The following is a 14686-nucleotide window of genomic DNA, read 5'->3' on the forward strand; positions in this document are numbered from 1 at the left end:
TCCACCAAACTGCTGAGAACATGAGTTCTCCATATATAGTTTTTTTTTTACATATCTATAGGTGATTCTGAAGTGCCCTCCCAATGAAAAGTCAAAGCATCTCAGAATGCTGCTCATGGTCCATCTCCAGTTTCTCCTCCTCATTAAATCCAGTTGCCTAGTTTGGCCTTCAGTCCAGCCCTTCTCCCACCAGCCTCGGACACTGTCAACCCCTCAAGTTCTGAGCATTTGTGCCTCCCTGGTGCTGAGATGACAGAGTCCCTGGGAACCAATCCTCTCTCTGAGCACTTCTCTGACCCAGCTGAAAGTGTCCTGCCCACTGCCCTGATCTCACAAGCCTCACATGGCAGAGATTCACCCATTGAATGAAGACATGGCTGCCTGTGACCACTCACCAGGTGGATTAAAGACGATGATATCATCCAAGAGCTTACACATCTCCTTTTCTAGGTCTGCTAAGGTGATTTTTCCATTTTGTTCCAGTGAGCTGAGGAACTGAACCATCTGATGAGTGAAGGCTCGGCATTTTGGAACTGCATCCTGACAAACAATAAAAGGAGCATTAGTGTGAATCCACATGAGCAGCATTAACTGAGCATTCCCAGGAGCATGCCTCTGCTCTAAATGCTTCAGGAGGGTGGAAAGAGAACAGAGCAGGAGGCCACATGAAGACAGATGTGTATCTAAGGGTCCTGTGTCTAGCGATATGCAAATATGTGGTAACACTTATGCCAGAACCCACATTCTCCCAAATTCCAGGACACTTTTCCTTTTTGAGTACATCAATAGCAATAATACCTACACACTAATTACTTGCCTGAAACTTTTCCAAAAATGTTTATGTTCATTACCTAATTCAATTCTCATGACAACACTTTGAGGCAAAGTATCATTTTCAATTCAGATGAGAAAACCAACATCAGAATGGCAGGGAGCTGGGGACTAAAGTTTGTTAGACTTCAAGCTCAGGCTCTTAACTTCCCTGCCACTGTGCTGCCAATGACATCCAATTTCTAAACTGACAGCCAGCGCCCTCCATCCTTTTGATCTCTCGTTAGCGTGTGGTACGACTAGTTAAGTGAAGGTAATTCATTTAATAGAGAAGCGAACTAATTAGAGAAATAATTATAACTCAAATAATTAAATAATTACAACTAAAAAGAAATAATTAAAAATAAGAGATGTGAGAGGCCAAAATATGAGTACACAATGATACACATGCTCTTTTTCAACTGAGCTGTCACAGGGTTTGAGACCATCCACTACTACAATTCTGAAGAACACTCTGCCTTTTAAAGCACCCACTCAACTTACAAGATGTTTCTGACTGTCAGTAGGAATGGAAAGGCCTGCAGACACTCTTAGGAGCTTCATGATTAATTCTGCAGAAGATTCCTTTGCCAGGATGGTGGCTGGCTGGTAATGGCTGCTGAAGTAACTGAGCACACTCTGGTAAGACACAGTATCCACAAGATGCCACGAGAGTGAGCTTGTTTGTCCAAGGAGATTCAGGAGAGGTGAATCCTAAAAATAAAACACATATTCCTTTTGTTTCAGAGTTATCAGTTTCCCAGAAATAGGTGTCTCTAGTCTATGGAATGACCATTAGGACGGTCTAGGATAAGAACAGAACACTTAAGATGTCAAGTAAGTATCTACTCAAGGGTGGGATGCTTGGGTGGTTCAGTGGTTGAGCGTCTGCCTTTGGCTTGGGGTGTGATCCTGGAGTCCTGGGATCAAGTTCCACATCAGGGTCCCTGCAGGGAGCCTGCTGCTCCTCTCTCTGCCTATGTCTCTGCCTCTCTCTGTGTCTCTCATGAATAAATAAATAAAATCTTAAAAAAAAAATCTACTCAAGGAAGAAGTACTAGTAATAATAAAAGTAATAACCAAGGTCTTGGCAAAAACATATTAACTCTAAAATCTGTAAGTATTTCAAGGAACTCTCAGATTTGTTGGTAGAACTAGCAATTCAGGAGATGTAAAATAAAATTGACCTGTATAATCTAATTCAGTGTGCTTCCCTTCATAACCCAGAATTAGATTATCAATGATCCCAGAATATCAGGCATCTAGTTGAAGGCATATCCGATATGCCAAGGAGATATTCATACTGACAGGGGCGTTAGGGAAACAAGTGGAAAGCTACAACCTCATAGGGAATGAGGACCTAGGAAGTCTTGCCAAGCCTTCATCACAGGCTCTCCAAACTTACTGCTTGGTCTACCAGCTGATCTTCCTTTGCCAATAAAATCATCATGAAAAGGAGGCAGACAATCATGTTCCGTGTCTCTGGGCGGGGACTGGGGCTCCAGGCATCAGAGAGCACACTAACCCAGTTGACTTCGCACAGGACAGACCCCAAAAATAAGAAGCAGCTCTTGGGGCTTCCTCGTTCCACCTAAACGGAAATAAAACCAATGTTTTCCTTTAAACTGTCAGTGTTCTTGAAAATGTGTATAAATCAACACATACTAAACTGAATTTTAAAAAATAATTTTCCCAGATAATAAAAATCATCTGCAAACCCCTCCCCCTGAAGAGTTAGACTTAACATTTGTAATATTTTTTTTTTCCATGCTTAGTAAATGCATACATTTTTCAGCTTGTTTAGAGTTCATTATTTATTCCACTAATTCTTAACAGGAGAGGAATGAATGACCTTCCCTATCTCTGACCAGAGGGTCAAATCCCTGCCCCAATTAGTCACCAACGCTCAGGGGAATCTATCACAGTCCTCAGATGTACTAGGACAGAACAAAGGTTGAGATCTACTAGTCAGTAGTTCCTAAAGCTGATCGTGCATGAGAACCACCTGGAGGACTCACTAAAATGACAGATTATGCAACCCCATCCCCAGAATTTTATATTTCCTACAACTAGGGTGAGAGCAGGAATTTGGATTTCTAACAAGCTCCCAGGTGGTGTAGACACTGTTGGTCCTAGGACCGTACTTTGAGACCCAGTATATTATTGTATATAATTTTTATACTGCCTTTTCGGTATAATATTATGTTATAAAAGTGTCTCCACATCATTAGGCTTTGTGATTTTTAATGACTGCATAATGTTTAATTAAATCATATTTAAAATATATTAGGAATTGGTGGGGGTAAATGTATTTTATAGTATATGATCAATGTCAGAGTCATCTCTTATTACCCATTTCAACAGTCTGTTTAAAATAAAACATGGCTAGCTATAAATTTTTCTGTTTAAAATGAAGATTAAAATTCATTTATAAAACCACAGTCAATGGAATCTGGTGATGATTCATGCCCTTCCGTGACTACCATCATTATATTTTGTTAACTGCTTATTCTTTTCTCTTTTAGAAAATGATTCCTCATCCTCCTTTATGACCTGTTTTCTATTCTCACTCCAAATCCCTCAAAACACATCCCTTCTTACTCCGGCAGGACATACAGAACTGAAAGGCTTCCAGCTTCTGGCCAGATCAAGGTCACCTATGATTGATTAAATTCCCAGAGGCACCAAGTCTACAGCAACCCTTACAGCCATGCTACCATTTGATCTGTCACACAGCTGAGGCTGCCTGCTTACTTAAAGCTATCTCACGGTTGTTTAAATAAACATCCTCTTCATGTTCACAGTGGTGATAAATATCTACTCAGGATCTATCTCATATACTAAACCTAGCTATAAAATCATTCCTAAGCTTCTATTTCCAAAACAGCTGTCCTCGGCTCTCCCCGGAGCTTAGCTACAGAAACAAAGCAGCCCTGGGTGCTCTCCACAGACAGCACAAATGGGACACAGTATACTTCACAGACTGCCAGAAACCACCGTCAGCCTGCAGTAACTAAAGCACTCATGGCATCTCCATCATCAGTGGAATGTCAAGTTAAGAGTAAACACAAAAGAACTAGTGACTCTGAATAAACTGGAGAAACTACAAAAAGCTGAGACAAGAGTAAAATGGGTTTTTAAAAATGAAAACTTAAGAACCACAGACATGTCAGGCTGCTCTGTAAGTCACGCTACAGGGCCTGTTTTCTGTGACTAGTGCTTCTACTGCTAAGACTCGCATACGTATTAGCCTTTTGTCCAAGTTATTTCCGGTCTTTATGTGATTATGATGCATCATTGGTTGTTACGATGCACTTCTATCTCCCACAACATTATTCCCTTATGTAACTGCTTAGAGAAACTAATGGCTTGAGTACCAATTACATTTGCTTTAATAGAACATTTAACAGCATGTGAGCCTGATGCTTCTGTCCTAGAAAAATATGTAGACCCAGAGTCACCAAGACTGAGCCTGACGACGTCAGTTACGTACTCATACAGCAATATTACTAAAGCCTAGGGGGTGACAGCCATATTACAGACAAAATCTTTCTCTGGGTTTAAAAACAGTCCTACAAATGTCTTCTAGTAACCTTCTACCACAGTAAAAGGATTTCCATGAAATGTTGCTTCACATGAGCACCATTCGGACAACACAGAAGGCCGGCACAGTCCACTCTGGCACACACTGCAATCATGCCTAAGAAGCACAGTGAACAGGCTGTTCCCTAGGAGCCAGGCTGTGCCATGGAGGGTGATAGCTCACCTTGAAGAAGGCCTCCATGAGCATCTGGTCAGGGTACAGGTCCCTCCATGGGAGCTTCCGGTAGGCATTATGGAACGCGTACAGAATGAACTCTGGCATTCTGGGTGCTGTACATGCTTCACAATAATGCATCAGGTGTAACCTGAGGGCTCCTTCATCACCTGGCAACAGCTTATCTAAAATTCAAACAGAAAACACAGCTGAAGACCATTTGGGTTATCTTTAAAAACCAACACACACATACAAAAAACTTGTACTAAAAGTCTAAATAAAGACTCAATAATTCCTGAATTTCAAAGATTTTCATGTGCCAGGAAAAAAAAAAAACTGATGACAAAATAATAGCAAAGACTGTAATTACTTACTTGTGAAACTGGAATGAGTAGCTGGTATGTGGGAGATAGCAGGGGTGATTAGTTTTTCTTTAAAGCTTCCAACTGCATGGCTTTCTAACTCACATAAACTTGCCCAACCCCAAGCACTTCTAGGCATCCCTTTAGTCTGTTGCCCTCAGCAAATACTCAGTCACTGGCATGTATGACTTACTCATTTAGTGCCTTGGAGGAATCTAGTATCGCTCCAAAGGAAATGTTGCACATGACTAAAACTCAGCCCTTGGTGTAGTAAAACTAGACTATTAACTGACACTCAGCTAAGTTATTCTAAAACAGCACTCCTCTGAGACACAGATCACTCAGTATTACCATCACAAGTATCAACTGTCTTGCCCTCAAGACAAATAGCAACAGAAGGGGCACTGAGTCTAAAACAAAACTTTTCAGACGTTCTGATTCTATGCAAAGGGATGAATGTAGTCAAAGAAGAGGGAGCCACCCCAACAAGAACAGAAACTTGATGGTATTTCTTAGTAGCGGCTTTTGAAAAATGACCAATGAGCATCAACTCATGGTGCCAAACAATTTATCGTTTCCAACATCCCTGTGCCCTTGATTCAGAGTCCTTACTTTATTCTACAGCATGAAATATCAACATGTTTTTAACCTTCTAAGACAAGTTAAGGGTAGCATATATTTAAATATGAATAAAAGATAGTTTTGTTTAAACAAAGATGGATTAGTAGGTAGATGTCTAAAAGGTAATTGCCTGGGACAAGACCGAGTTTCTACTTCCAGCCCAGATACACGTAAGTTCTGTGAGCTCAGAGAAATTCATTTTGCTTTCTGAGTCTTCACTTTCTCATGAATAAAAGGAGAGAGCTGGATCAGAAGACCTCACTAAAAGGTTACAATAAAATACTTCTTTCTAGGCAGCCCCAGTGGCGCAGCGGTTTAGCGCCGCCTGCAGCCCGGGGCGTGATCCTGGAGACTCTGGATCGAGTCCCACGTCAGGCTCTCTCTATGATGCCTGCTTCTCCCTGTGCCTGTGTCTCTGCCTCTCTCTCTCTCTCTCTCTCTCTATGAATAAATAAATAAAATCTTAAAAACAAAAAAAACAAAAAAAACTTCTTCCTGCTTTGCATAGTTCTGTTTCTTCTTGAACTCAGCTATCAATTCCTGATGTTAGCTGTGAAGCAGCCCGTTCCCAAGCTACTTTCTTATTTATATACACAGGCAAGAGCCTAAGAGAGTGCTTGTCCTTATATTAAGAAACTAAACATACAGGGACGCCTGGGTGGCTCGTTGGTTAAATGTCCAACTCTTAATGTCCAGCTCAGATGTTTAATCTTAGGGTGGTGAACTCAAGCCCCATGTTGGGCTCTATGCTGGGCATGGAGCTTGCTTTAAAAAAAAAAAAAAAACCCATAGTGTACGTGTGCTTGTGTGTGTATGTGTAGTGCCTATTTGACTATAATTAGATACTTGAGTATTTTTGATGATAAGAGGCAACTAGAAGTTTGTCTTTCCAAAAAAAGTGAGTACTATTAGGATTTCATGTACTCATTAAACAAATACTTATCAAAGAGACACTGAGATTATGGCACTGCCTAAGTCTCATGCGGGATAAAAGGAATAATGTTTCTGTACCTAGAGTTTACATCTTACAGTTTGGCCAAAAAAATTTTTTTAAAGAGATCAGGCATTTTTGCAAAAAGTCAACCAAAAATACCAGATGACAGGGCGTCTGGGTGGCTCAGTCAGCTGGATGACCAGCTCTTGATTTCGGCTCAGGTTATGATCTCAGGATGGTAAGATTGAGCCCTAAGTCAGGCTCCGTACAGGGTGTGGAGCCTGCTTGAAATTCTTTCTCTCCTTCTGCCTCCCTGCCCTGCCTAACCTCTGCACACTTTCTCTCTGTCTCTTAAGAAAATATGAATACTGAATAAGGTACATCTAGACAATGGAATATTGCTCAGTGCTAAAAGGAATAGCTATCAAGCCATGAAAAGACTTGAAGGAACTTAAATGCATATTAAAGATGCCAATATGAAAAGCTACATAATATATGATTCTAACTATGTGGCATTCTAGGAAAACTAAAACCATGAAGACAAGAAAAAAAAATCAGTGGTCACCAACAATTAGTGGGGAGAGAAAGGTGGGGAGACAGAACACAGAGGATCCCTAGGGCCATGAAACTACTCATAGAATACTGTACCGGTGGACGTGTGTCATTACACATTTGTCCAAATCCACAGAATGTACAACACCAAGAGTGAACGGTCATGTGAACTATGAGTTTTGGGTGATAATAATGTGTCACTGTAGGTTCATCAGCTGTAACAAGCACACCACTCTTGTGGAGGATGTTGATAGCAGGGGGGGTTATCTGTGTGGGAGGAGTGGGGGAGTAATACTCTGTGTACTTTTTTGCTCAATTTTATTGTAAACCTAAGTCTGTTCAATACACACACAAACCCAGGTTTGTTTGTTTTTTTTTTAAGAGCTGAATGACATGTTGTTAAATTGATGCCTAAGTGCCTCACAGACACATGGTAGCCACAGAGGCGCACTAGTCAAAACAGAACATGCCCAGCAGGCCACGGCACCTTTAGGACCCACTGCAGGGTCTGAGTGCAGTCAACAACTGACCACAGAGCTGGCCACTTCTGCCCAACGTGGAAACCACTGACGCGGAATCTTTGCCTGGCACTTGCTGCTGAGCTGGCCACCCCCTTTCTTGGCTGTACCACAGGCAGAGGCACTGCTCTTCCTTCCCACTCGCCTCTCACAGATAGGTGTTACACCTACACGGGAGTCAAGTGTTCCTCATCCACTCTCACTCCTCTCCCTCTTATCTTCTCCCTCTCCCTCTGCCTGCAGCTCCCCCTGCTTGTGCGCTCTGTTAAAAAAACTAAAAAATAAAAGTTTAGAAATAAGAATATGATAGGATATAGATACTATTTCAGGAAAATTAATCCAGCCAATAAGCAGGAACAGAAACTGGAGATGGGAAAAACAAGAGGTGACTGTAAGAAACTAGGGTGGGTGGGGTAGGGGAATGGAACCAATGTCCTTATAAAATTCCCAATATAAAACATTTAGATACGCTAGATAAAATAACACATATCCAAAAATGCATAGCTAGGTAGCTCAGTGGAGGGAAGCAGGGACCAGAAGCAAAGAGAGACGAGGAAACCCGGTACTGAACAGACATTGAAGCCTCAGCTGCCTGTGGACTGTCTGCTTCTGCAGGGTTTTAACAGCATGAGGAGTCTCTTGTTTTTTGTTTTTTTTTTTTTAAACTTTTTATTTATTTATGATAGTCACAGAGAGAAATAGAGAGAGAGAGGCAGAGACACAGGCAGAGGGAGGAGCAGGCTCCATGCACCGGGAGCCCGATGTGGGATTCGATCCCGGGTCTCCAGGATCGCGCCCTGGGACAAAGGCAGGCGCTAAACCGCTGCGCCACCTAGGGATCCCGCATGAGGAGTCTCTTAAGGACTGTGCCCTCACTGAGAGAGCAGTTCAGAGAAAGAAAGGGACTTTCTCTGCCTTCATTTTGACTCGGAGTCGAGGAAGGGAACAAGTTGATTGTGCTCACTGAGGCCCGCCTGCAAGGGAGTCTGGGGTCGGCCCACTTACAGCACAAGTGTGAGCAAGCCAAGGATTACACGACCTTGGTTAGCAAAAATGCAGATCTACTCTGGAGGACAAACCCTCATTCTGCTCTTTGCAGAATTCCCACAGAGAAAATCTCTCTAAATACGGGCTCACAATACAAAATTTAAAAACACACAAGGAAACAAGCTCCTGAGTATAAGAATCTGAAGGAACATCTAACTGTAGCATAAGCAAGCCATCCCCAATAGTAACTCCAGGTCATTATTACTGCATACAGATCATAAAGGAAATTATATTTAAACATTTCAAAGAAATAAAAATTAGAATTTTAAACAAAAGAAAATGCTCTCAAGAGGAAGGTATGAGAAACAAACAAACATGACTTCTAGAAATTGAAATTAAAAATTCATAGGTTTTTTTTTTTTTTTAAAGCCGAATAGACACAGCTGGAAAGACTGAGTAAACTGGAAGAAGGTCCTCAATAATTCACCCAAAATGAAGCACAGAAAGAAAATATGAAAAAGAAGTTAGAGTCACGGTAGAGAGAATGAGCTTCAACATGAGGGAAAGAGAATATTGAAGAGAATGGCTGCATATTTTCCATGGCTAATGCAGCTCAGAGCTACCTTACAAACAGTAAGAGGTTAACAAACTTCATACTAACCAGCAGTGCCAGTGACCTTCTTTGGTCAAAGATGACTACCTCCCAACTAAAATAAAATTAAAGTAGGAACAGCAGAGGCAAAAGAATAACTGAATGATTGAGGGAAAAAGTGGTACCTAACCAGAGACATGACATAACATCTTCCTACCTTTAAAACTCTCGTGCAAGGAGTCAATACAGTTGGTGAACAGCTGCACAATGCTTAAGGCCACCATAGCATCACTCTCCAGCCAGGGGTAATGCCGTTGGCTGCTTTAAACAAAAGAAGCACACTTAGAAAGGAAAGCACCAGGATTAAATCACTCTAGGTCCCAGAGTCTAGGGACTGCCTAAATCCTACAGAACACTGTACGGTGTAGCCGCAGGACACACTCAGACCACTTTCACAGCTGTAAATACCTGGAGGTGAACTGTAGTTCATGATATCAACCACACAATTTTATTTACTTTCTTCTACATCTTTATTCCAATGCAATTAAGTTTCAGAAGTGTGTTATTTACATAGATTAACACATTTTTATATCCAATTTACACCCTTATGTATCTTGGTTACATTTCAAATGCCTTAGATACATGCCACTAAGTGACTTCAACAGTTTTTTCTACCTAAAACATGGAAAAAAGAAAAAAAAAATCCATGTAACAGAAAGATGGCCAAAAATGGACAGGAAATAACCATAGAATAAAACTTTTTATATGATCATTTTAGTTTCTGAGTTGGGTCCAGAAAGTTCAATATAAAAATAAATCCCATTAACTCTCCCTGGAAATCAACGGTACAGTCTGGATTATTGCCAGCAGTCTCAGAGTCAACACAGAATCCTGAAGCTTGCAGATGAAGGATAGTCCTTTAGCAAAAGCAAAGATCCAAAACCTTTTCTACTTTCCTTGACGACCTCATGGAGCAGCATGAGTTAATACAGAGTCTTGAGAGGGAAGTCAGAAGCCCTAAGCTCTGTTCCCAGTTCTGGCCCTCACTGGTGGTGGAATGGAACAAGCCATTCATGTTTTCTGAGTCTTGGGAACAGATTAATATTGTGAAAACACCTTAAATACTGTAATATCTAGCACTGGTATAATTTTAACAAACTCCTGATAAGTTTACCTAGCTTTGTTTGTATTCTTTTAGGGGGAAAAAGACTCAGAAGGCAACCCCCCAGCCTGTGAACAGTTTTACACCTGTTTTAAATGCTCATAACATCATGCTTTCATTTATTCCCAGAACTCATGTGAAAGGGTTCGTTTCCACCCAGTAATTCAAAAACCATCTTAGTTCCAAAAAATAAATAGCTGAGGAACTAAATCAAATTAGTCTCATATTTTATACTACATTATCAAACTAATTCAGGAGAGCAACATCCACTTTTCTGAAATTAAGTACCAAAATTTATTCAATGTATTCATTGTGGAAAACTGGAAATGAGTGTCCATTTTTGCTTCAAAGTTATATTAATATTAATATATATTAATTAATATACCTATATTATATATAATATATCTATTAATATATAATATTATGATGTTAATAATTATTAATATTATATTAATATTGAATATTAATAGGTCTGATCAACCAGACTAACAATTCCACAAGCAGGAAATGTCAAGTTTCTTTCATGAGAAAGCATTTTCTAAATTTAGTATGGTCCAACATAAAAAATTAAATCCATGAATGCATCCCTTATACCAAAATACCATCAGAACCTAACTCTATAAATGTCGCAGGAATATGAATATCTGAAAATTTATTTACCTTTCATTGCCCTCTAAAACCAAGATCCATGGCTTAAAGAGCTGGATGATTATTGAATGTAGGCATCTCAGCACTAAAACAAAGCAAAATTTTTAGAGACAAGAAATAAGCTCATCCTCTGTCAATATCACTAATTACACGGAAAAAAAACTCAACTTCTTATTATCTGTATACTCACAAAGCTAGGTTGACAAACAACAAATTTAGTGTGACTAAAAATGCTTGTGTTTTCCTTTGCTGCAATAGAATTTCTTGTAGAATTTTTATTACAACACAGTGTCGTGGATAATTTTACACCATACACCATACATTTTTTTAAAGATAAATGTTTAGATATTCAGAACCCTTTCCTAAATGAGATAAACAATAGGAAGAAAGAGCTGGAGGCTGAAACCTATCTCCTTGGACCCTGCCCTATGAAGGAAGGGCAGAGACAAGCTGAGGAAAGCACACAGTTCTTCAAGTGAACAAGGGTATGACACATAGATGGGTTCACACTTATATTATATATATCTCTTATTTCTTCTTCTTGACACTGAGATATATAGTTTTATTGCTAAGATTAGATCTCTTAATGTGTCTCTCTAAGTCTCTTCTAATGGAAGGTCAGAGCACCTCGCTCCCTGTTACACTAAAGGCATATTACCTGTTTTGCTGCTGGCAGATGGATCTTGAGCCAAGCAGGCCATTTCTGAGTCAAGCAGCCGTTTCACAAGATAGCCCAAAAGTGTCTTCATATCAGCCATGTAAGGACTCCATTTTGAGAACAAACCAAAGCTTTTAAAGTCCAATGTGGATAACCGAAGCTTATAAAAAAAGTTTGAAAGCCACTGTATAGTCTCCATGACCTAGAAGATAATGATGAGTCAGAGAATCCTTACTGAGTGAGTGTACTTTCAGCAGAGCACTGCGGTAGACTGCGATGGGGGGGGGGCTCAGACTTTGTAACAGAACTGCAAAGATGTAGGTATATGAAAAGTAAATCAGCAGATTTTCGAACTCTTTTTCTTTTTTTTTTAAATTTTTTATTTTTATTTTTTATTTATTTATGATAGTCACAGAGAGAGAGAGAGAGAGAGAGAGAGAGGCAGAGACATAGGCAGGGGGAGAAGCAGGCTCCAGGCAGAGGGAGAAGTAGGCTCCATGCACCGGGAGCCCGACGTGGGATTCGATCCCGGGTCTCCAGGATCGCGCCCTGGGCCAAAGGCAGGCACCAAACCGCTGCGCCACCCAGGGATCCCTCGAACTCTTTTTCTAAAGCAGAGGAATCATTCTTTCCAACATAATCTTATGATGATATATCACAGAACTTCGAAGAACCTGAGAGCTCTGTGGGACGCTGCATGAAAACCTGACCAAAGGAGCCAGGGGTGTAAGGTTAAGAATAGGGCAGGTTAAGGTGGGAGGGAAGGTAACCACAGCAGGTAGGTCTGGCTGCTTTTGAACAGATGAGCAAGACAGACTCTGAGCGGTGGGAGAAAGGCAAAGGGGGTACGGGAGAAAGCGAGTGACTAACAAAAACACAGGGCTCTTAAAGATAATACACCAAAGTGTAGCTTTTTAGATATAAATTTTGAATGGGTTTCAACTGTTTAGAAAACAGGTATCAAAGGAAACAGAAAAGGAAGGCAGAGACATAAACTTCGGATACCAAAAGCTACACACCTGTTTGTCAGACAAGAGAACGGCTGGAGAGCTTTGAAGCACTGCACTCTCTGCAGAAGCTGCCCCTTGCTGGCAGTCGGGAGCACAGCAGCCCAGGGCTCGCAGAGTGGCTTTCCAACACTCAGGGCTCAGCAGCTGCTCAGCGGAGCCTTAGGGGCAGGGACGGAGGACAGCACGTTAGCATCTGTCACAAACTCACTTTCTCAACTTGAATCAAACAACATGTGTACTTTACAAAGGAATGAAAATTACATAAAAATCCAAAACAAATTCATAAAGACCTATGGTGAAGGGACCGCAGGAAAGAGAACCGTCCACCTGGGCACTTGACCTTCCTGGTTCCTAGTCACCCTACTGAAAGTGAGCACAGCCAGAGCCGGAGCCATCTGAGCTGGAATGGGGGGGTGGGGGTGGGGAGATGGAGGGGAGATGGCAGGGGGAAGGAATCCCACCAGCAGCCCCTGACTGGAGGATGGTCAAGATACCATATTCCTGGCTGAAGCCCTAAGAGAAATAGCAGTAACAGGACAAGGGAGACTGCGCTGCAGAATGCAGCTGCAGAGTCTAGGCTTTCTTCTCCTACTTACCTCTGAAGTTCCACTCGTACAATGGGCAAAACAGAGATAGCTTGCAAAGTAGACACTACAATCAGCACCCTGCTACTGGTAAATCTCATACCAGAGGCTAGGACTAAAACCTCTACAGGCCCTTTCCACCCAGAGGTGGCATAAGGATCATACAGGGTAACTGTGGAGGCTTGTAGGAGTCCATCTGAGGGGAGAGATGAGGCAGCTGCAATCTGCTGAGTGGGAGTTGTCTAGGGAATAGTGAAGGGTCTGTATCGAATAGCTACCATGGTCTGGCTCTTAGAGGACACAGCCCTGGAATCAAGTTAGAGGTGTGGGAATCATGCACACCTAGAATACAGCAGGGAAACCAAAAGGCTCGTCCATGAAGAATGGACAAGAAAAGGTCAAGCTCCAGAGTACCAACATGGCAGCCAAGGAGGAAAGGGAAACCAGGGAGCTGGAGGTCAGGAATCAGACAGCGATGGTATTGTTATTCTTAAGCCTCTAACTGAATTACTTTTCCTGGTAAGTAGAAACTTCCTGTTAGGGGATCCCTGGGTGGCTCAGCAGTTTAGCGCCTGCCTTCAGCCTAGAGTGTGATCCTGGAGTCCCTGGATCGAGTCCCGCATCAAGTTTCCTGCATGGAACCTGCTTCTCCCTCTGCCTGTGTCTCTGCCTCTCTCTCTCTCTCTCTCTCTCTGTCTCTCATGAATAAATAAATAAAATCTTTAAAAAAAAAAAAAAAAGAAACTTCCTGTTAAACACAAGTCGATGGTTGCCTATACACACTGTTGACAATCTCTTAAAAAGCCCTCAGGCAAAAAAGCCACAGTATATACTTGAGTTCTGAAAATTTAGAACAAAAATTAGTTATGCCAGTATGCATCTTTTACTCTTCTTCTAATCTCCAATTCTCCAGTGGAAAATTGCAGGGTATGGGGGGAGACAAATGGTGGGAACGTAGAAAATTTAATGCTGCTCCTTCCCTTGGTGACTATAAATACAGGTTACCATTACATACAGATAAAACTTATTTGCAGAAAAAAGACATGAGTCAAGAAATTAAGGGGGAGAAAAAAACCAAATGCATCCCCCATTTGGATCTACAGAGAAACCAGTCATCACAGTAAACATATTGCAAAGGAGCAATTTCCTTCTCCTACCAAATCTGTAGTCAGCAGAGTAAGCAGGCCCACTTCTACCCCAGCCCAGCTCAGGACAGCTGCAAAGACAAGGGGAAGAGGTGGATGTGCGACTGGACTTCAACACCCACATACTAGGTGTTGTCTTTTGCTGAATCAGAGCCCATGTGAACACTTAGGACGATAACTGACCTTTTTTACAGACAGTAACCTTTTGGACATGGTTTGTCAAGCACTCGAGGTAAAACTTAGTGATTCTCAACTCCTGCATACCTGTCTTATTTTTACACTTTTGGATGACATCTGTAGAATGGTAAATGTCACATTAAATATTCACTGCAATCTAATCAGTCAC

At 41.4% G+C, this 14686-nt stretch overlaps 1 protein-coding gene across 1 annotated transcript in view; it reads right to left on the reverse strand.

The window, feature by feature from the left end:
- The window catches only part of EPG5 (ectopic P-granules 5 autophagy tethering factor), a 101024-nt gene that overhangs the window by 13488 nt on the left and 72850 nt on the right, over positions 1–14686 (reverse strand). The window contains exons 32-39 of the mRNA XM_072829457.1: positions 12621–12769; positions 11602–11803; positions 10956–11028; positions 9351–9454; positions 4577–4752; positions 2216–2401; positions 1315–1524; positions 396–540 (exon numbers count right to left, since the gene is read on the reverse strand). Coding sequence (XP_072685558.1) covers positions 396–540; positions 1315–1524; positions 2216–2401; positions 4577–4752; positions 9351–9454; positions 10956–11028; positions 11602–11803; positions 12621–12769 — 1245 coding nt within the window. The remainder of the gene's footprint in view (positions 1–395; positions 541–1314; positions 1525–2215; positions 2402–4576; positions 4753–9350; positions 9455–10955; positions 11029–11601; positions 11804–12620; positions 12770–14686) is intronic.

The sequence above is a fragment of the Canis lupus genome, chromosome 6, assembly GCF_048164855.1.
Source record: "Canis lupus baileyi chromosome 6, mCanLup2.hap1, whole genome shotgun sequence".
NCBI lineage: Eukaryota > Metazoa > Chordata > Mammalia > Carnivora > Canidae > Canis > Canis lupus.